Source organism: Trypanosoma rangeli, assembly GCF_003719475.1.
Source record: "Trypanosoma rangeli strain AM80 chromosome Unknown Tra_15.4_contig_00259, whole genome shotgun sequence".
Classification (NCBI taxonomy): Eukaryota; Euglenozoa; class Kinetoplastea; order Trypanosomatida; family Trypanosomatidae; genus Trypanosoma; species Trypanosoma rangeli.
This window is the reverse complement of record NW_021706002.1, coordinates 1-18,879: the sequence shown is the minus strand read 5'-3', so window position 1 is coordinate 18,879 and position 18,879 is coordinate 1. Positions and strand designations below refer to the sequence as shown.

Sequence of the window (18,879 nt, the reverse complement as noted above, 5' to 3'; positions counted from 1 at the left end):
GTGTTGCTCGTACTGTCACTGGCAGCACGGTGATGCTTGTGGGGATCTGGAGGGGCTTCTCGCCTCCCTGTCGGCTGTGACAGCGTCGAAGTTGATGTCGCCCCACCACAGCGCTGTCGTTGAGTGGCGTTGCTTGAGCGGCGAGAGACGAAGAACCCGCGAGGAGGAGGCGTTGAGCCTCTCGCGTTTGGCAAACTCGGAGTTTACCGAGGCAACTGGGGTGGTGGGTGGAGGGGCCCCAAGACACGCTGCAGTGGCGCTGGAGGGGCTTCGAAACGCCGTTCGTGAGCGAATGTTGAAGAGTGCGGGCAGTCTGTCTGAGTGGGTCCCCTTCGCTGCGCCACAGGGGGCGGGGATGGGGATGGCAACCGCGGTGCCGTGTGGAACAGTCACGGCGTCGCCTGAAGTGGGGGAAGGGGGTGAGAAGGGAGCGACGTTGTTTCGGAATAGCGCTGATGCCTTTGTAAGGGCGACGCAGCTGGAGCAGCATGGTTTTTTTTTCCAAGTAATGAGTTTTTTGGGGGTAACCATTGTGTGAATTCTGCGACAGCTCCATGTTTGCTTGTGAAAAGCACGCGCTTGCCGCTGTTGGCTATGGTGCTTCCTTCCATTCACGATGACAAGGAGAGGAGTGCTGTGGGGCGCTGCAGGGATACCTCAATTCCTGTGTTGATTAATGGCGTGCGGGGGGACCCTTCATTTAGGCGTGTTGAGGAGGTTCTTGATGCACCTGGTGGCAGTGAGGGTCGGTGCTGTCGGTTTGTTACGGTGCACCTGGCTGCTGCATTATATCTTCCAGTCCTTCAGCATCTACCCCGCCGTCAAGCATCCGATGAATCCCGGAGGTGGTTTATTTGGCGTAATTTCAGTGAAGAGACACTGTGCATTCGTCGGTTCACCGTGGAGAGGCAGGTGGGCGGCGACTTTGCTTCCTCTCTGGTGATTGCAGCGGGTGCTGAGGCTGGTGAGTGGGTAACCCTTCCTTCACGCCGTGGCAATTGCGCCTCGGCACAGGAGGCGTTTTCCGTCACTCTTTGCCGCAATGGCGGGGAAAGGGCAAACGTCATGGTTGGCTTCGTAGTGGAGGTGGTGACGATGCTTCCATCTTGGTGTGGCGAGGTGGCGGAGGAAACGGCTCTCGTTGAACCCTCGTCGTTGGTGAGAGAAGGGGGGGAGGCCATCAAGAAGTATCAGCATGTTGTGAAATACGGCTTGACAATTACATGGTAGGAACAGCGAGAACGAGGGGCGGTAGGTTGTTAGTTGATTTTTCAGGTACAGTTTTCGCCTTTTCGCTTTGTTGTTGTTTTTGTTTTCCCCGTGTGCTTCCGTATTGTTAGTCTTCGGGGGATGGTGAGGGTGTTGTTTGTTGTTGTTGTGCCTTCTGTGGTGGTGTCCGCCCCCGTTGTCTCTCTTCTTCTTTGTTGTTTTCTTTGTGCTTTGTTTATGTGTACCTTTTGTTTTTGGTCCGAGTGTTTTTTTTTGTTTGGGTTGTTGCTGCTGCAGAGGGGCAGCTGTGGGAGGAATGGAAGAGCAGCCCGTCTTCGTCATGTCCACGAGCGAGAGCGAGTGCGGAGACGACGACGACGGTGGCAAAGCAACGGGTGTGTGTGCGTTGGCGGTGGTGGCCCCGGAGGGGAGTTTCTCCCGGCATTCTGCTGCCGCAGCGAGGTCCATAGATGAGGTTCTCTTCGGCGATGGGAGTCACCGCCGCGCGGTGTCGCCAGGGTTGCGTGTGCAGGAAACGGATAGCGACACTGACTCCTCATGCGGCAGCAGCAGCAACAGGAGTGCGTTCATGGAAGAGGGCGTCGGGGAGGAGGCGGGACGGCTGAGCCGCAGTCCTGGCGTCGCGGGTGACAGGGTTGCGGTAGAGCCGTACGAGCACCCCATGAGTGCGGCGGCGTTGCGTGGGATGACATGCGCTGATGTGCGTGCTGTGCTGGAGCCCTTTTTTCAGCGTAAGGAGGCGGCGAGGATGCACTTTGATGCGGCGCAGCAACGAGTCGAGGAAGCGATAGGGGCGAAGATGAGTAGGGGGGACAAGAACCTGCTGGAACGCTGGAGGCGCCTAGTGAATATCTCCAACTGGGGCGATGGCAGTGTGTCAAGTAACGATGTCTTGCTTCCAGAAGTGCTCGTTCCCCCAGCTGCGACTAAGCTTGGCATCGCTGGCGCCTCCACAATAACGACTGTGGCCTCCGAGCTGCGGCAGCTGCGGCCACATCAAATAGATGGCATTCGCTTCTTGTGGAGTATTCTTGTGGAAGGGCCTGTCGGAAGAGTCCCTGCCGTTGGTTGCATTCTTGCCCACACCATGGGACTCGGCAAGACCTGCCAGGTGGTCGTTTTTCTGCATCTTTTCCTCAATGAGCAAAGACGGTGTGAAGCGCGGTCGCAGCGGGTGTTAATTGTAGTCCCAAAATCTACACGAGCGGCGTGGCTGAAGGAGTTCGCCGTCTGGTCACCGTATTTTCCCCTTGCCCAGCGCCTCACCCCAATCGCTATTGATGAGCGTGACAGTGCGAGGCGGCGGTCGGAGGTGTACGAGGGTTGGTGCAGCGAAGGTGGGGTGTTGCTTGTGGGGTACGAGATGCTGCTCGGCCTCACGAAGCTCTCGACGAAGGAAGTAAAGGGGAATAAAAAGGGATGCAGGTTGACGGATCTGCTCATATGCGATGAGGCTCATCGATTAAAGTCAACGCATCTGCAGATTTCGGCGGCACTCCGTGGGTTACACCCGCTGCGTCGGCTGCTTTTGACGGGTACGCCTCTGCAGAATCACCTGCAGGAGTATTGGGCCATGGTGGACTTTGCGCTTCACAAGTACTTTGAACGGCGACGATTTCAGGAATTCTTCATTAACCCAATTGAGGCCTCCGTCGCTCAAGAGGCCAGCCCGAGGGAGGTTGCCATGGCTCGTATGAAGACATTCGCTCTGATACGTGAGCTGCGACACTTTGTTCAGCGCGTGGATAGCACCCCACTACAGAAAGAGTTACCACCCCTGCATGAGTACGTGCTTGTTGTCCCGCTCTCCGCACTCCAGGCCCGCTTGTACAATCGCTTCCTGCAGCTGGTGCGTCTGGAGCGATACAAGTTTAACTTTCTCCAGGCGGTAACGTACGCCAACAAGATCTCCGCCCATCCGAAGTTACTTGAGGTAAATCCATGCTCACCAGTGCGAGGTATTCTACGAGGGCTGGAGGGCAACTCCGATGAGGAGGAGGAGGAGGGAGAAGAAGAGGAGGGTGGCAGTGCGGAGGAGAGGAATAGAGGGAGTTGTGGCTGGCGGCGCACGGCAGTCGCTGGAGCGCCGGTTAGTCAGAGGTATGCCGACCTCTTCCAGCTGCCGCCAAACTACACCGCGGCCCCTGAAGACGGTGCCAAGTTGTATATCGCCGTCCGGATCATCAAGGCGGCGATGCTGCGGGGTGAAAAGACGTTGTTCTTTAGCTTATCGACGAAACTACTTGATCTCTTTGAGGAAATTATTGCTGAGATGAATCGTCGATGGCAGCAAGATGGCTCCCTGTCACGTCCAATCAGCGTTTGCCACCTCGATGGGAGTAGCAGCGGGGCGCAGCGTGAGAGTACGCTGCGGTCCTACCACTCCGAACGCGGTGCAGACGTGCTGCTGCTTAGCATGAAGGCAGGCGGGGTGGGTATCACCATCACTGCCGCCACTCGTGTTATTCTCGCAGACAGCGGCTTCAACCCGGCAGATGACAGGCAAGCCATTGGACGTGCCTACCGCTACGGGCAGACACGACCCGTCTTTGTCTACCGGCTCGTGTGCTACCAGACGTTGGAGCATCGCCTGTTTCAGCAGAAGTTGGCAAAAGAATGGCTTTTTCGAACCATTGTCGAGGAGGCCTCGTTGAAGCGTGACGCTCTGGCCGGATTACGTCTGCAGTCTATGTTTCAGCTCCTCAGTCGTGCACGGGAGGTGGCAAACGGGGTGCCAACGTTGACCGATGGGCAGCGAAAGTCGACGGCGCGGCTGGTGGCGGAGGACGCAGTGCTAGCTGATGTAGCCGAACACATTATCTACGCCGAGGCGCACGAGGTCTACCTGCAGCATGACGAGCTGGTGCAGTACGGCGCAGAGGAGCGGGAGTTCTACGAGGAGTACCAGAAGAAAGGCGTCTTTAACGTTGACGGGGACGTAGGTGAGGTCGGCCTTGTGCGTGAGCAGGAGCAGCGCAAGCGGCAGCGCGAAGAACAGTGGGATAATGTGGAGGGACGGACGAAAACGCTAACGACGTTGGTTGACGATATCATCCGCGGCCGTGCGGAAGCTGACCCGCAGCTTCGCCACCTCCTGCGCATGATGGGTGTCACTGTGGATGCGTCGGGGGCGGTCTCCGTTGTGAGTGTGCGGGAGGCGCAACAGTCTCTCACAGGGGATGGGGAGAGTATAGGTGTAGGCGGCGATGACGGACATCGTCGTTTGACAGACACGAAGGCAGCACGCACAGAGACGGGTCCGCGTTTACTTCCCGTATTGTTAAAGGACTTGGACGACGAGGAAGATGAGTCTGTCCTCTTTTACGGGAAGGAGAGTGAAGACATCGGTGTGGTCATTGACCCGTCCAAATACGAGCCCTACAGGCCGGGTGGTAACGCCCAGCACGCTATCTTTGTCGACGAGGACGAGGTGTAGCCTCGTGCCCACAAACCTCCACCTATGGCACATATGTATATAAATAAGTTGTATGCAGGTGTGCACACACGGCAGCTATGCGGGTGGAGGCCTGCAGTGCCCATATTTCGACCTTGAAGGATCAGAAGGAAGTACGGCCTACATACGAAGAAAGAGCAAAGAGAAAACAAAGAAGAATAATAATATATAGACAGACATGAAGCGGGATGCGGCGCTTGTTCCCACGCCGTCTCCCTTTCTCTCTCTCCTCCTCCCTTTTCATGTGTTTGTGTTTAAAGTTTTTGGAGTTTTATGAAGGGAACGTATAAGTTGCATATTTGCTTGTCTGTGTAGATGTGCGTATAATTTTATGCGAGTAATTCAAAAGCGTAGTGTTTTAAAATGTACGCGTTTCTCTCTATTTATTACTCTTTTAAACACACGCAGAGTGGCGCTGCTTGGTTGTTCCTCTGTAATTCATGCGCGTCTGTGAGGTTAGTGTGCAGGGATCACTGTTGCTGTCACCTATATTTTTGTTGCTGCTTCCTTGCTGGGGGGGGGGGGGGGGAGGCACGGAGTGCGGAGCGCTCGTAGCGACTGTGGACCATCACTTTCACGGGAGGAGCGCGAGAGTTGATAGAGCTGTTGAGGTGGAAAAGAATAGACTCCACACAGGAGAACATTAAGTAGAGGCGTGAACGGGGGAAGAAGGGGACGGAAGGTGGTACAAACTGGTAGATACATATTAGTAAAGGCGGATGACACACGCTGAGCGTCTCAAAGCGTCTTCACCACCCTCCTCGCATGATGGCGACAGCCTGCACGAATGCTTCTCGTTGGCTCCACCGATGGTGGCCTGCCTGGTGCGCCACATCGACCGTGCATTGGGGGCGGTGACCACCCCGCCTGCTGTCGAGCGTTGCGTTGTGGAGCTACAGGCCTTCTTTCAGCCCTACATTGCCGCCAGCCGGGTGGTGGAAAACTGCATCCCCGGAAGCAAACTGCGGCTGCAATTTGGCAAGGCGATGGATATCAACACCGGTGCCAGCTCTTCGCTGCTCAATGTGTACATCCTCGCCGTAGACCAGTCGTACTCGCGCCCCCGTCTGCTAACGCACGTTGCGAGGCGGTGGCGCGCGCTCTTAGAAGGCGTAGGTCAGGAAGGACATGCTTTGGTGATGTTGTATCATCAGGACCTCGTCAACGCGGCAAGCTTCAGCGCCCACAGAGCCTCAGGAGTCGCGGCTGACGCCGATGGGACGAAGCGACCGGACCAACTGAAGGCGGACGCCGCCGTGGCGGCGTTGGAGCCGTACTTTGAGGAGCTTAAGGCACTTCGGTTTGCGCCGCATCAGATGTGTGCGTACCTTCCGAACGAGGCTCCTATCCGCGTCCTGGAACGACTGCGAGCGGCGTTTGTGGAGCGGACCACGCGGCTCACGGCGGCGTTTGATGGCTACCAGCAGCGCCACCTGCACCCCGCACGCACCGACAGCAACATCAGTGGTCACGGCATCTGCGTCACAGCGGCGACGGTGGATGTGTGGAACCTGCACGAGTGTTGGCGACGCGGATATGACTTAGCGAGGCACCTCTTGCAGCTTGGTGTGGTCAAGGAGGCCAGGAAGGTGTTTGCAAGAATGTTTTGCCTGTACTATTACCACTCCGAGGACTACGGCTTTGTTAAGAGTAAGGCGACCCTCACGCGGTTGGGGAAGTTTTCCAACTTATTTGACCCTAAAGCATTTTCTGCTGGTCGTAATGGCTACCCGTCGGTGCTGTTAGACGATGCGGAGATGTTGGAGGGGCTCCTCTTCATCGTGGCGTGTGAAATGTGGTGTGCGCTGCAGCTTGGACTTCGCAATACCGCCTTCGCGCGGTACAAGGAGTTTCTGCATGTGGCACGGGAGAAGTTTACGGAGGAGACAAACTCGAAAGTCACAGACACGTGGGAGCTCATCTTCCTGCTTCGCTGCACCCTCTCTGCGATGCGGCTCAACTGGTACGTTGCCAGGCCGGAAATTAGTGGAAGTGACACGGTATTGTCGCCCAGTCCGCGGAAGGCTGCCCCGCACCACCACCACCACATCTATCAGGAAGAGGAGGAGGAGGTGTGCCCGCCAAAACCGCGTTGGCTCAGTCAGGAGCGCTCTGACGTTTTATCCGTCCCTCTGATGAACGAATGGGACATCGCCGCAACGTCGCCCAACCTGGACGCTAGCTTGTCGTCCTTCACTGTGGATGCTGGGGAGGAGGCAAAGGCTCAACGAAGTGCGGACGAAGGTGGAGGAACGATAGCTGAGGAAGCTTCAATGAATGTCACACGTATGGCAATGACAGAGCGACTGTTGGCGTTGTGCCACACTCTTCAGGTGGATTGGTGCTCTGAGTCGCGCTGGATGTGTCAACTGCTCGCCAAACTCGCTACGGCTGCGTTGGAGTATCTTACGGATCTTGCAGCCATCATTGGCTATCGCGAAACGGGCGAGGTGATTGCCCCATTACCGTCTACGTCGCCACCGCCGGCAGTCTCCGAATTTGGGATGCCAGAGCTCGCCTCAGCTGCAGCCTTTGCATCGTTTTACCGCACACTTACGGAGACGGCTGCGATTGGGCATTTTCTACTGGGCGACCGCCACCTTGAGCACGCCCTGTACTACAGGTGTGCACTCTCGCACCGCATTGAGAACCCCGCCGTTACGGCCGAGCTATGTCGGGAGCGTCTTATTCCATTTTGCCTGCATCACGGCTGGCTGCAGCTTCAGACTGCGGTGCATTGCCTGTTTGTGGAATCCATGGATCGCGTCATGCAGCAGCGCGAAGCACTAAGCCAGTCGCCGCTAAACTGCGAGGAGGCGGCGGGGTTGAAGGAGTCAATTTTGTATATTATTGGCGCTCTTCACGAGCGTGGGGCGTTGCTGCAAGAAATTCAGGTTCTTTGTGGGAGGCGGTCCCCGGAAGAGTGGTGGCGGCGCCTGAAGCAGGTCGATAGCAAATGGAAGAACTGCAATGAAGCGAAGGATGAAGCAAGTTATAGTATCTCGCGGTTATTGAGAGATCCCCATGCCTTCTGCTTGTACTCTGACTCTCTGCTGGAGGCGGCAACACAAAGTCCGGACGAAATAACCTCCGCAGCGACGATGGCAACAACGGGGGAGGTGGAGTCTGTGCCTGCGTCCCTAGGCATGCGAGGAACACTTGGTGAAACGGTTTTGGTGTACTTTACTGCCACCTGCCTTGTGGACATTTTGGGCCTTGAGACAGACGAGGAACAGGAAGGGTGCCGCCTCACACCTACAGCGGTGCTTGCGTCAAAGAAGGATTGGGTGGACGCGGAGGAGCCGATGCATATTGTGGATGTCACCAAAGTTGTGTCTTCCTCCTACAACGCAGAGAAGGGATGGCTTCAGTGGGCGTGGGAGTTTCGGCCATGTCGAGCCGGGGAGTACTACCTGCTTTATATCACGCTGCGTGTGGGTGCGACAACGCTGGTGTACCTGCATGACCAATCGGTAACGTTATCGGGTGGTGGCCTTAACACCGCCGCCACCGCCGCCGCGGATGACGTCTCTAGTAGTGTTGAGGCAACGCCGCGGTGCTTGCTTTCTGTGCCTGAGCCAGACATTGGCATCAAACTGTTCGTGCTGCCGCCTGATGAGTCCCACTGCTTCGGCGACACACTCAATTTCTTTAAAGTTTACGTGGAGGTGGAGCAGCCACTGGAGCCTCCGCGGAATACCACAACCGTCGCTTCAGTGTCCTCCGCTGCCTTAGCGAGAGAGGAGGCCGGGGGTTGCAGGAGTTGCCTCTTTGAGATGGCCATCCCACCGGGCTCAGTTACTGCCACGATGACGACCGCACTACATTCCTCGGGTCAGTGGGATTCAAAGCATCCTTTTGTGTCAGAAGCAACACAGGCGCCAGATCCCAGTACGTTGGCACTTATTTGCGTCAATCGCCCCAGGCGGCACACGGGGTCTCGCACACCCGCCACTGTCAGCGCGCCGACACTGAAAAATGTGAAGGAGGGGACGCTACTGTACGATACGGCGGCATCCCGCCACACTGAGGTTGATCCCGTCGCCAACTCCGTGTTGGGTAGTTCGAAGCTGAACCCGTTCCATTTTGCCGTCTCCATTGCCGATGAAAAGACAGGTGCCTCAACTGATGTTCCCGTGAATGAAGACTTTATCATGTCCCACCTTCCACCGCTGCTCCGCAGTAGTGGCGGCAAGGGCTCCGTCTCTGATGAGGCTGGCACGGGAGAACGAGTTGCGTCTATGCATCTGGAAGGCAGTATTGTAACAAACCCACGACAGCAATGTTGTTTTAGAATATGCCTTGACAACAGCGAGCAGCAAGAGGGGGCTGAAGGGGGAGACGCGAATCTTGGCAAAGTGTTGGAGGCGACCCGTCTTGAGTGTCAGCTGCCTGTGCTACCCATATTTATGTCCAGCACCGATGACTGTGCGCAGGTGTCACTTTGCTGTCAGCGTAACATGGAGTCAAGCACCACAAGTATGCTTGTGCCCTTTCGCTTTGCTCAGGCCTTTACGGTTACATACGTCTTTAAATGCGTTCAAAGCCGCGTCTATTGTCTTGTGCGGGTGGAAAACGTGCTTAGGAAGACCTCACTCTGGATGCGTGGTGCGTTGCTTGAGCTGCTAGACACGGAGGGCTATTACAAACTCACTCGGGTCTCCTCCACGCACGAGCGCCTCATGTTGCGTGAGTGGAAACCGCATGAGACGATGCATCTGTTCTTTGAACTCACCTCTTTTTCTGAGCCATGTTCCCGTGAGAAGGAGGTTTGTCATCGTGTGCGACTACAATTGATGTACTCCAATTGGTCGCTGGCGTCCGGGATGATGCCGATGGAGGCGCACATTCTGCGCCCAATTTCCGTCAGTTCAGCACCCTCCTCTTATGTCACTACCCCGGAGAGAATTTCGTTGGCTGCCGTGGCGTCTGTGGATGCGAGCGCCGACGGAGCGTCGGAGATGCGCCAACCGTACGCAGGGAGACACTCAGTCTGCAGTAGTGCCCTGGAACGATCAATCTGTTTTGCCAAGCAGCCACAATTCTGCTTCAACTCTGTACAGTTGGAGAATTTGCGGGCAACCTGTAATACGTTTCATGCTCCTGTAGGGACTTTTACGTCGAAGCACTCTTGTTTGTTTAATGTCATTATTTTTGTGGATCCGAAGCATCTTCCAGAGCTCGCTGAGAACCAGCAGGGGTTGGCAGCAGCCGCAACCAGCAAAGCACCCTCCTTGTCAGCAGACCTCATTGAGATGATTTGCAAGGATTCCTTGGAGGGCGCTCCAACCCCTATTGGGGCCTCGCCAGTGGATCTTCCGGGCGGCTCTGTCTTTCCTGTTGGCGAACCCATTCGCTTCTCGGTGGCGTTGGAGCCACTTGCACACAACTGGCCAGAGACATGTGTCGGTGAGGAGGAGTTTTTGATTACCTTTAAGGCCGACCCCGCGGCGTGGCTGGTGATCGGGAAGCAACGACTCCGCCGCGTGCTTTCCATGATGGAGGACGAGACGTTGTACTTCACGGCAGTGCCCGCACCTACGCCCCTGGGCACCTCCGCCGAACGCGAGGCGGGCCGTCTGACGCAGGAGCGAGACGACGACCAACCGGAGCTGCATGTGCAGCAGCGAGTTTCAATTGTTGCAACACCCACCGTTGAGATTCATTGGGTCTCACGCGGGGACACGAGCGGAGAGGGGACGCTCGTGGAGGACACCACCGTGGCCATTGACGTGGTGCAGTTCCGCACCTCGATGCGCATCCGGCACTGAGGGTGGCAGTAGCGGTGGCGGCTGGAAATGCGGATCTGGATCGGACGCAGTGAATGGCAGAACGAAGACGCGAGGATTTGCCACCCCCGTCTCAGCACCGGTGGCAATGGACGAAACAGTAAACAGAAGAAAAAAAAAAGCAGCAGCAAGGACGACTGACTGCATTGCTGCTGGTGGTAGTGGTGTGTGTGCGTGTCTGTGTCTGGGGCACCTTTGTTTGCTCTCTCTTCTCTTACTAGCGTAGTCATGATTCGCGGTTGCCTCGTGCTCCGCGTGACGGTGCACTCCCCGCGTGGGTTGCAGTTCCAGCTTGGTGCCGACGACGCTGTTGCGCGGATTCGGCAGAAGTACGGTGGTCGCTGGTTTGGTGCCTCAAAGGAGTTACTGCGTCTTGGTGTCCCCTCAGCCGAGTTTCTTCCCTTCTACTATTGCCAGGGAAGTGTTCAGGGCACCTTCCGCGGCACCGTGAGCTACAGCGATAGTGTGACCGACTCGAATGGTCACCTAAAACGCAGTTCTCGTCAAACGACTACGGCGCCGCAGTCGTTGAACACCGTCTTTGGTCCAAACCAGACACAGATATACGCCGGGTATAAGTACAACATCCGCCATGTACACACTGCGCTGCGCAATGAGGCGAACCCGCTTCACCTGCACAAGATGAGTATGGTGAATGCAACTAACGCCACGATTAACCTCTTTGAGCAGTCCACCGCGACACTGAAGGTGTTTGTAGACGAGGAGGTGCAGCGACAGGCGCAAGAGACAGCACGGGCGATGGTTCGTTCCTACCACCCAGGGGCTTCTACGATAGGCGTAGACTTTAGTGAGTTGCATATTCGATTAGAGGAGGTCACTCCCGTCTTTGTTCCGTGTTACGTGGTGAAGGTGCAGTACGACGCACAGGAGTACACCTTGTACGTGAGTGGCACCAACGGCACAGTCGGTGGTCCTTTTCTACTCAACGCGCTCTACTTTGCCCGGCTCGCCACACTGAGTGTGGCAGGACTATTTCTGCTACTGTGGCCCAACAGGGTGACCGGCCTGGCGCTGGTCTCCCTGCTGTCGGTACCGGTGTACTACCTCGCCTTCTACGTTGGAAAGATGTTTCCTTCACACCGTCGTGATTACTACCGGTGGCAGCGGCAGAGACTTCGCATGCAGCACGAGGAAAAGGACCGCGGCGGCTTCCGCCCACACGTGTCGTCTAAGCGCATCGAGGAGGAATACCGGCGGTCCTCGTACTGGGACACGCATGCGTTTCAGCAGCGGCAAGAGTATTATGGTCCCGTGAGGGATGCGCGCGGCTATTACGCAGCGCTGGGTCTTACCGGGGCAGAGTCCGTGAATGAGATTCGCTCAGCGTACCGTAAACTTGTGCTCACAGAGCACCCCGATGCCGGTGGTTCGACGGAGCGTATGGCAAGGTTGAACGAGGCCTACCGCGTCTTGCGTGACCCGGAGAGGCGGGAGGCGTACGACAAGGGCATGTAAGACTGCGTTGATGTGGAAGACACAGCACAGTGAAGCACGCCCGCCCGCCCGCCCTACGAAGGGGCTGTGTTGGTGGGGGGAGAGGGAGGAGGTGATGGTCTGTGTTTTATTCGTGTTGTTTTGTTTTTGTAAAGGAAAAGAGCGTGGGAGGGTGATGTGTTTCTTTGTGTTGGGCGCATTCGTTGGATGTTGTTGCTTGAGATTCCTGTGGCGGTGGTGGTATTACATGTCTCCACCCACTGCGGTGGCTGTGCGCTTGTCTCTACGTCAATGGTGTTTACAGCGGTGTGTACATGGCTCGCCCGCACCCCATACAGACAGACAGACAGACACATACACGCAAACATGTGCACAACTGGGCTGCTTCCCTTTTATGTTGTCTGTTGTTCCTTCTCTCACTCTCTTTCTTTCTCTCACACACAAATGCACACACGGAAGAAGAAAAAGAGAATATAAACCCCTTTTATCAACCTTCATTAAGGTGCAAATACAACAACAACAAAAAAAAAAGGTTGTGTTTTCTGTACCCTGTGTTTGCATCGCGAGGGAGTCTGATTTGTATCGGTGTTATTTTTTCCTCTGTTATACGCTCCTTTTCCTTCCCTAGGCACAGTGGCTGGAAGTGGCGGGGTGAGGATGTCCTGGGCGCGCAAGGCGGGAAACGTGTGGGATGTTACACTCTCCGAGTGGCAGCTGAGCTGGCAGGAGCTGCGCAGTTCGAAGCTTACAGGTAGTCTTTTATTTGCCATTATTTGTGTGTTGACAGTGATCGTAGGCAATGTTGTTCTGCTCATTGCGGTGAACTTCTGGCTTTCCATCTTTCCTGTGAATGAAGATACCCCCGACGCCAGCCAGATTACTGTCCAGGTGATTGTCTGCTGCCTTCTCGCTATATGCTTTTCCGTGTTTGGGGCAGTGTTTATTGTGGTGTACGGCGTCCGTCCACTGTGGCGTGCGCTGGTCGACACGGACCGTGTTCGTGGCCCGCTGTATCGTCTACTGCTGTTGTTTTTTTCGGGCGCCGCCAACGCTATGACAGGCGTTTTGTTCATCCACGCCATGCCATACATCCCTGAATTTGTGCAGGCGGTTCTGTTGAGTGCGATTCCCTTCTGTACACAGCTTTGGACCTACCTGCTGATACCGCCAGAACGTAAACGGCGCTATTTCTCCCTCACCTTCATTGGCTCATTTATCCTCTTTGTGGCGGGTGTACTTCTGTCCTCCATGTCCTCCTTCTTGGATACCTCAAAGACGGGGCGCGCGGCACCGTGGGACTGGAGTCTCATCTACCTTGCGAGTGCCGTGGTCTTTGGCCTGTGGTGCGTCCTACAGCGTCTCTATCTTGACGCCATGATGTTCCGCAGCGCGGTGAATGGGTCAGTAAGGCAGGAAACCACCCCGAGCTTGGGTGGCGCAAACATTGAAAGGGTACCAACTGAACCGTCTGATGCATGCAGGGGAACAACGGCCGTTGGAATTGGCAGCCAAGCTGACACGAATGCGATGTTCCCACCCAGTGCGGCACCTGCAACGCCCCACCAAGACAATATCCAGGACGAAGCAGGGGACTTAGTCTGTGACGCGCTCTTGGTTGCCCACCGCGAGTGGGGGAAACAGGACGAAAACGACCTTGCCGCCAAGACAGTGCTACTTCTGGTTGGTATGGCCTTCCAGACGGTGGTGTCGCTGGCCTGCGTGCCGATGGACGTTATTCCCTGGTTTGGCAAGGCTTCCAACGCCAGTGAGGCCTGGGCCGGGTTCGTCGCGTCCTGCAATTTCATTTTTTCTGGATGGTACAATATACGCTATGGATTGTTACACACGCTCGGTATGCTGATGAGCTTTGTTGGCTGTGCGTACCTCAACGAGCGCTCCCCCACCCTTGCGTCAGTGGTCTTGCAACTTTCTGGTCCCCTAACAGGTCTGGTGCTCGTTATTGCGCCTAAGTGGGATGTGTACGGCGAGCACGGGGTTCTTTGGCACAAGATCGGTGGTGTCATCATGCTGATTGTTGCTGGATTAATGTATCATGTGTGGGACCAGGCCTCCCTGAGGGAGCTGGTGAACAAACACCAGGTGTAGCCGCCACACGAAACGCGTGCTGAGGACAAGGCAGGAACTCCTTTTGGCGGCTCTGTCGGGGGCAGGTGCTTTGTACGCAGATATATTAGAGAAAAAATACATAAATAAAATGGGAAAAAAAAAAACTGGGTGTCCAGGCGAGAAGGACGCAATATTCTTTTCCATATTGATTTATATAATATATAAATAGGAAGAAGTGAAAAGGGATAGGAACAGAAATTGAAAATAATAAGGCAAAGAACACAATTATGAGGGACTCTATGGGTATTGGTACTAACTTGCTTACTGTTTTTTTTTTTTTTTTTTTAAGAAGAAGAAAAAAAAGGTGTCTTTTTTTTTTTTTTTTTAAAGTATACTTTTATAAGTTTCCTCATGGGTTTGTATGCGTATTAGCAGCCGATGGGATAATGGCTTGCCCGGGTGGGAGCTAAGGGGGGAGATAGCGCGTTCTGTTTGGCTGTTATTTTTGTTTTTTGTTTGCTTTTTTTTTTGCTTTTGGGTTTATGCGTTTTTGAAGTACAACATGTTGGGAAGAAACAGGCACTGTTTGTGCTGTTTTTCTGCCGACCCACCCAACGAGTTGCCACCACCCATCATGAGGTGTGCGGTGACTGCAGGGCCCCAAAGACTGCTTCTACAGCTGCTTGCGTTCGCTACAAGAGACCAGTTGTCGTAGAATGTGCCTGCCGAACTCATATCGTTTGCATTGCGTATGTGTGAGCGTGCAGTAGAATGCCCATCATAATTCAAATGCTGGGCGCAGTGAACAAAAGTGCATGTTTTTTCTTTGTCTTTTTTTCCCGTCGCTTCACGGTGCGGGCTTCGGAGGGACGCAGAGCCCAAGCAGGAGGCATTTTGCAGTGGCATTTGAGCTGTACGAAGGTGTTGTTTTTATTGGTTTTTATTTTGCGTGTTTTTGTTTTAGTTTGTCCGTCTGTCGGGAGAGGAGAAGCGAGCCTCGGAGGCACCGACACATCCACCCAGGCCTCTCCGCCTCGCGCGGTGAGGGAGGGAGGAGCGGAGCAGGGACAAGACCGCAGAGCGTCGCATTGGGAATTTCTTCTTAGTGTTGCCGCTGTTTGATTTCATTCTACACCACCGCCCTTTGGGCGTTATGATATCATCTTACATATATATACGGCGACTAACCTCCCTATGGGATCTGAGAAACTAAAGGAGAGAGTTCGACAACACAAAAACTAAAAAGAAGAAGGAGTATATATATGCGTGCGTGCGTGCGTATGTAGTGCAATACGGATATATACATGGCCTACGCGTATGTGTGTGTTTTGGTTTTCCAGTCTGTTTCGTGTCACTCATTTTGGCCTGCCTTTTTTTTTTTTGCGTTCTCTCTTAATTGACACACACACACAACAAAAAAAAAATGTATACTACAAGCAACACCAAATGCAGGCACGGCGACGGCCACGTGACGCCCCCTTCGTCGCGCCAGGAAGTAAGGCTGCGACTGGGGACGACGGCATTATGGGCGTGCATGCTGCGATGACCGTGGAGGGTCCTTCCACTGACGCAACAGAAACACAAGTGACAGGCAGTGATGAGGTGGAGTTGGCGTACGGTAGTGACTTTTATCTCCAGGATGAGTATTTGCAGCGGCTGCGTCAGCGGCGTCATCGTCCAGAGGCTCTAGTGGAGGAGAGCGACGATGAAGAGGGTGATGGCAAAGGGGTCACCTCCAAAGGGGCACAGTTGCAGGAGGCGGATCTCGCGGTGAACACGAGGCATCAGCCGCTCTTTTTTTGTCTTGGGAAGGACTTTCCGCCGGTGATGCCCGCGGCAACGCCTGACGGGGGTGGCGAGGCAGCGGCGGCGGACGGCGTCCTGAGCGCCCTCTCCGCGCAGGAAGGCAAGTCGCAGATTATATTGCCCGTTGTGAGTACCACGTGTCAGCTGGCGCAGAGTGCCACAAAAGGCAGTGCGGCGCTGACATTGCTGCGGCGGCAGCAGGAGGTGGAGCGCGCCACACGGGAGGCGACGGACACAAGCCGGTCCGACCTTGCGCGCCTTCTGCAGAAGGGCGAGCTGGGGCAGCAGCAACCGGGTGCCGTCGGCTGCTCGCCAAGGGAGGGGGCTGCGGAGGAGCTGACCGAAGATGAGACGGAGATGTTGCGGCGAAAGGTGCGCAAAGAGACGGCGAGGCTTGAGCGCATGATGGAAGCCCCCTCCTTCAACACAGCGGTTGCGGCTGCCAGAGACATGGATGAGGATGAAAAGGAGGAGCGCTCTCGTCGGCATGAAATGGTGCTGCGAAAGCGGCAAGAGAAGTTAGAGCGTGTGCAGGAGGCCAGGGAACGTTTGGCGGAGGAAAGCAGTCACATCGAGGATTATGGCGCTAGGCGGGTGGCGCTGATGGCCATGCAACGCCAGTTGCCCATTTATCTCTGTAAGGAGGAGCTGCTTCGCTGCATTGGCGAGAACCCTGTCTCGATCGTCATTGGTGAGACGGGTAGTGGGAAGACGACGCAACTTGTACAGTACTTGCACAAACGTGGGTACACCAGGGGTGGCAGGATTATCGGTTGTACGCAGCCCAGACGCCTTGCTGCCATTGGGGTGGCACGCCGTGTGAGCGAGGAGATGGGCTGCGCCTTGGGCACACGCGTTGGGTACGCCATTCATCTTGACGACAACACGACCGAGGAGACGGAGGTAAAGTTTATGACCGACGGTGTGCTGCTCCGCGAGGTGGTGCGCGACCCTGACGTTGGAAGGTACAGTGTCATTGTGCTGGATGAGGCGCATGAGCGGTCGGTTAACACAGACGTTCTGCTCGGTGTGTTGCAGGCCGCCGTGCGTCGCCGCTCAGACCTCAAACTTGTTGTCACCTCCGCCACGATGGACATTCTGAAGTTCTCAAAGTTTTTCGGGAATGCCCCGTTCTACGAGATTCCTGGCCAGACCTATGATGTCGGCATTCAATACGCCGCGGCCCCAGTAGAAGACTACGTGACGGAGGCGGTCTTCCGCGTCTGTCAACTGCACATACAGATGCCGCTGGAGGGAAAGCACGACATTCTTGTCTTTATGACCGGCCGCGATGATGTGATGGGGACTTGTGAATTAATCCGACGACGTTTGAGCGAAGTGGACCCAAAATGGCTTGAGACGCTGTTGGTGCTGCCGTGCCTCTCGGAGGCGGTGAGCGTGACGGCGAGTGGCGTTCTTGACGCCGCCCCGCCAGGAATACGCAAGTGCGTTGTGGCCACCAACGTGGCTGAGACCTCACTGACCATAGACGGTATCCGCTACGTTATTGACTGTGGGTTTATGAAGACAAATGTGTTTCGGCCGAAACTGGGGATGAACACACTCCAGCGGTACCCCGTCTCTCAGGCGCAGGCGAATCAACGCAAGGGTCGTGCTGGGCGCACAACGGAGGGGTTGTGCTTTCGTCTATACACCGAGGCCCAGTTTTCGGAGGAGATGCTCCCCAGCAGTGTACCGGAAATACAGCGCAGCAGCATTGACACTGTGGTGTTGTTGCTAAAAAGCATTGGGGTCTCGCGTCTTGTGGACTTTGACTTTATGGACCCTCCACCAGCAGCAAACATCTGCCGCAGCATGTGGCAGTTGTGGGTGCTGGGGCTCCTTGACGACAGTGGCGCCATCACGGCCGAGGGAAGACAGGTCTTGGAGTTTCCGCTCGCGCCGACGCTCGCGAAGGTACTTGTGGAGAGTGCAGCACAAGGTTGTGGCGTTGAGGCGGTGCGCATTGTGGCGATGATCTCGGCGGACCCCAAGGAACTGTTTGAGTTACCGAAGGACCGTGAGGAAGTGGCGCGCCAGCACCACGGCCGCTTTTATGTCAACGAATCGGATCACCTGACATTGCTTAACGTCATCACGCACTTCCTCGAAAGCGGCAACTCCCGTCAGTGGGCGAAGGATCACTTTCTACATGTCCCCACACTTTTGCGTGCCTGTGAGACGCAGCGGCAGTTGCTGGAGCGAATGCGGCAGCTTAAGCTTCCCGTCGTCTCCTGTGGCCCCAAGGGTCTGGACCGTGTGCGGCAGTGTATAACGAATGGATTCTGCCTGCAGTCCGCACAACGTTCAAGCACTAACTGGAACGAGTACCGTCCGCTGCTTAACTCTGGCGTCGTGTGTTGCGTTCATCCGTCCTCGGCGGTGTACGTACGGGCGGAGATGCCACTTTACGTCATCTACCACGATCTGCTCCTTACCACGCGCGAGTATCTCGTGGTGGTGACGGCAGTAGAGCGGGAGTGGCTTCTTGAAGCATCACATGGGGTGTTCTACAGCAAAAGTCTGACAAACAACTCACATAAACCATTGACTGCACCCGCCGTGTCCGAACTGCCGCATACAACGGCCTCCTCAGGAGGCAGGACCACACAAGTGGAAGGATTGCGACAGTTGACACCTGGCAGCCTCCACCCGAAGAAGGCGCTGCCTCCTTTGCGGCGACGGCATAATGTGTGAGCGGAAGTTTTTCTGGACTCTTCATTTTTTATTTTATTTTGTTGTTGCGTTTTGGTGGGGGGCTTTCGTGCAGCATACCGTGTCCACGTGTTTGTAGTTTCTCTGTGACGTTGCACACTGTGTACCTCCTCCTCTCCCTTCCTCGCCCTTGCACTGCCCTCCGCTAGTGGGTAGGGCGTGCGTAGATAAGGATCGGCTGGCAGTGGTGGCGTGGGAAGCGCGTCACCAGCATCCAGCAGCCGCTGCACAGTCACAGCGGCCACCGCATCATCCTGATTGAATTCACAGAGAAGGTCCGATGAATATTTTTGGGAGTCTTTTCCGTCCCTCGCATGAGGACTGCTTGAGGCGACTGTTTGACTACCCCGTGTTTATTTGGCA

General features: G+C 55.5%; 8 protein-coding genes across 8 annotated transcripts in view, besides 8 other annotated features; 7 read left to right on the top strand and 1 right to left on the bottom strand.

Moving 5' to 3' along the window:
• The window catches only part of TraAM80_06801 (uncharacterized protein), a gene marked incomplete at both ends in the record, with an annotated part of 582 nt that extends 44 nt beyond the window's left edge, over positions 1 to 538 (top strand). The window contains one exon of the mRNA XM_029383629.1: positions 1 to 538. This exon is cut by the window's left edge and continues 44 nt beyond it. Coding sequence (XP_029236544.1) covers positions 1 to 538 — 538 coding nt within the window.
• A 56-nt stretch (positions 539 to 594) lies between these two features.
• TraAM80_06800 (uncharacterized protein) lies at positions 595 to 1,230 on the top strand (the record flags this gene model as incomplete). Its single annotated transcript, XM_029383628.1, has 1 exon — positions 595 to 1,230. The coding sequence occupies one exon, from the start codon at positions 595 to 597 to the stop codon at positions 1,228 to 1,230; it is 636 nt and encodes a 211-aa protein (XP_029236543.1).
• A 50-nt stretch (positions 1,231 to 1,280) lies between these two features.
• Positions 1,281 to 1,317: a sequence feature (A-rich).
• A 208-nt stretch (positions 1,318 to 1,525) lies between these two features.
• Positions 1,526 to 4,666, top strand: TraAM80_06799 (putative helicase-like protein; the record flags this gene model as incomplete). Its single annotated transcript, XM_029383627.1, has 1 exon — positions 1,526 to 4,666. The coding sequence occupies one exon, from the start codon at positions 1,526 to 1,528 to the stop codon at positions 4,664 to 4,666; it is 3,141 nt and encodes a 1,046-aa protein (XP_029236542.1).
• A 531-nt stretch (positions 4,667 to 5,197) lies between these two features.
• Positions 5,198 to 5,216: a microsatellite.
• A 187-nt stretch (positions 5,217 to 5,403) lies between these two features.
• TraAM80_06798 (uncharacterized protein) lies at positions 5,404 to 10,455 on the top strand (the record flags this gene model as incomplete). Its single annotated transcript, XM_029383626.1, has 1 exon — positions 5,404 to 10,455. The coding sequence occupies one exon, from the start codon at positions 5,404 to 5,406 to the stop codon at positions 10,453 to 10,455; it is 5,052 nt and encodes a 1,683-aa protein (XP_029236541.1).
• A 246-nt stretch (positions 10,456 to 10,701) lies between these two features.
• Positions 10,702 to 11,949, top strand: TraAM80_06797 (putative DnaJ chaperone protein; the record flags this gene model as incomplete). Its single annotated transcript, XM_029383625.1, has 1 exon — positions 10,702 to 11,949. One exon carries the CDS (start codon positions 10,702 to 10,704, stop codon positions 11,947 to 11,949), a length of 1,248 nt encoding a protein of 415 aa, XP_029236540.1.
• A 310-nt stretch (positions 11,950 to 12,259) lies between these two features.
• Positions 12,260 to 12,281: a microsatellite.
• A 59-nt stretch (positions 12,282 to 12,340) lies between these two features.
• Positions 12,341 to 12,364: a microsatellite.
• A 221-nt stretch (positions 12,365 to 12,585) lies between these two features.
• On the top strand, positions 12,586 to 14,034 carry TraAM80_06796 (uncharacterized protein; the record flags this gene model as incomplete). The annotated part of the gene is made up of 1 exon (XM_029383624.1): positions 12,586 to 14,034. The coding sequence occupies one exon, from the start codon at positions 12,586 to 12,588 to the stop codon at positions 14,032 to 14,034; it is 1,449 nt and encodes a 482-aa protein (XP_029236539.1).
• A 288-nt stretch (positions 14,035 to 14,322) lies between these two features.
• Positions 14,323 to 14,341: a microsatellite.
• A 23-nt stretch (positions 14,342 to 14,364) lies between these two features.
• Positions 14,365 to 14,381: a microsatellite.
• Positions 14,382 to 14,494: 113 nt separating this feature from the next.
• Positions 14,495 to 14,531: a sequence feature (A-rich).
• Positions 14,532 to 14,535: 4 nt separating this feature from the next.
• Positions 14,536 to 14,901, bottom strand: TraAM80_06795 (uncharacterized protein; the record flags this gene model as incomplete). Its single annotated transcript, XM_029383623.1, has 1 exon — positions 14,536 to 14,901. One exon carries the CDS (start codon positions 14,899 to 14,901, stop codon positions 14,536 to 14,538), a length of 366 nt encoding a protein of 121 aa, XP_029236538.1.
• Positions 14,902 to 14,917: 16 nt separating this feature from the next.
• Positions 14,918 to 14,962: a sequence feature (A-rich).
• A 479-nt stretch (positions 14,963 to 15,441) lies between these two features.
• On the top strand, positions 15,442 to 18,498 carry TraAM80_06794 (putative pre-mRNA splicing factor; the record flags this gene model as incomplete). Its single annotated transcript, XM_029383622.1, has 1 exon — positions 15,442 to 18,498. The coding sequence occupies one exon, from the start codon at positions 15,442 to 15,444 to the stop codon at positions 18,496 to 18,498; it is 3,057 nt and encodes a 1,018-aa protein (XP_029236537.1).
• Between the last annotated feature and the right edge of the window lie 381 nt (positions 18,499 to 18,879).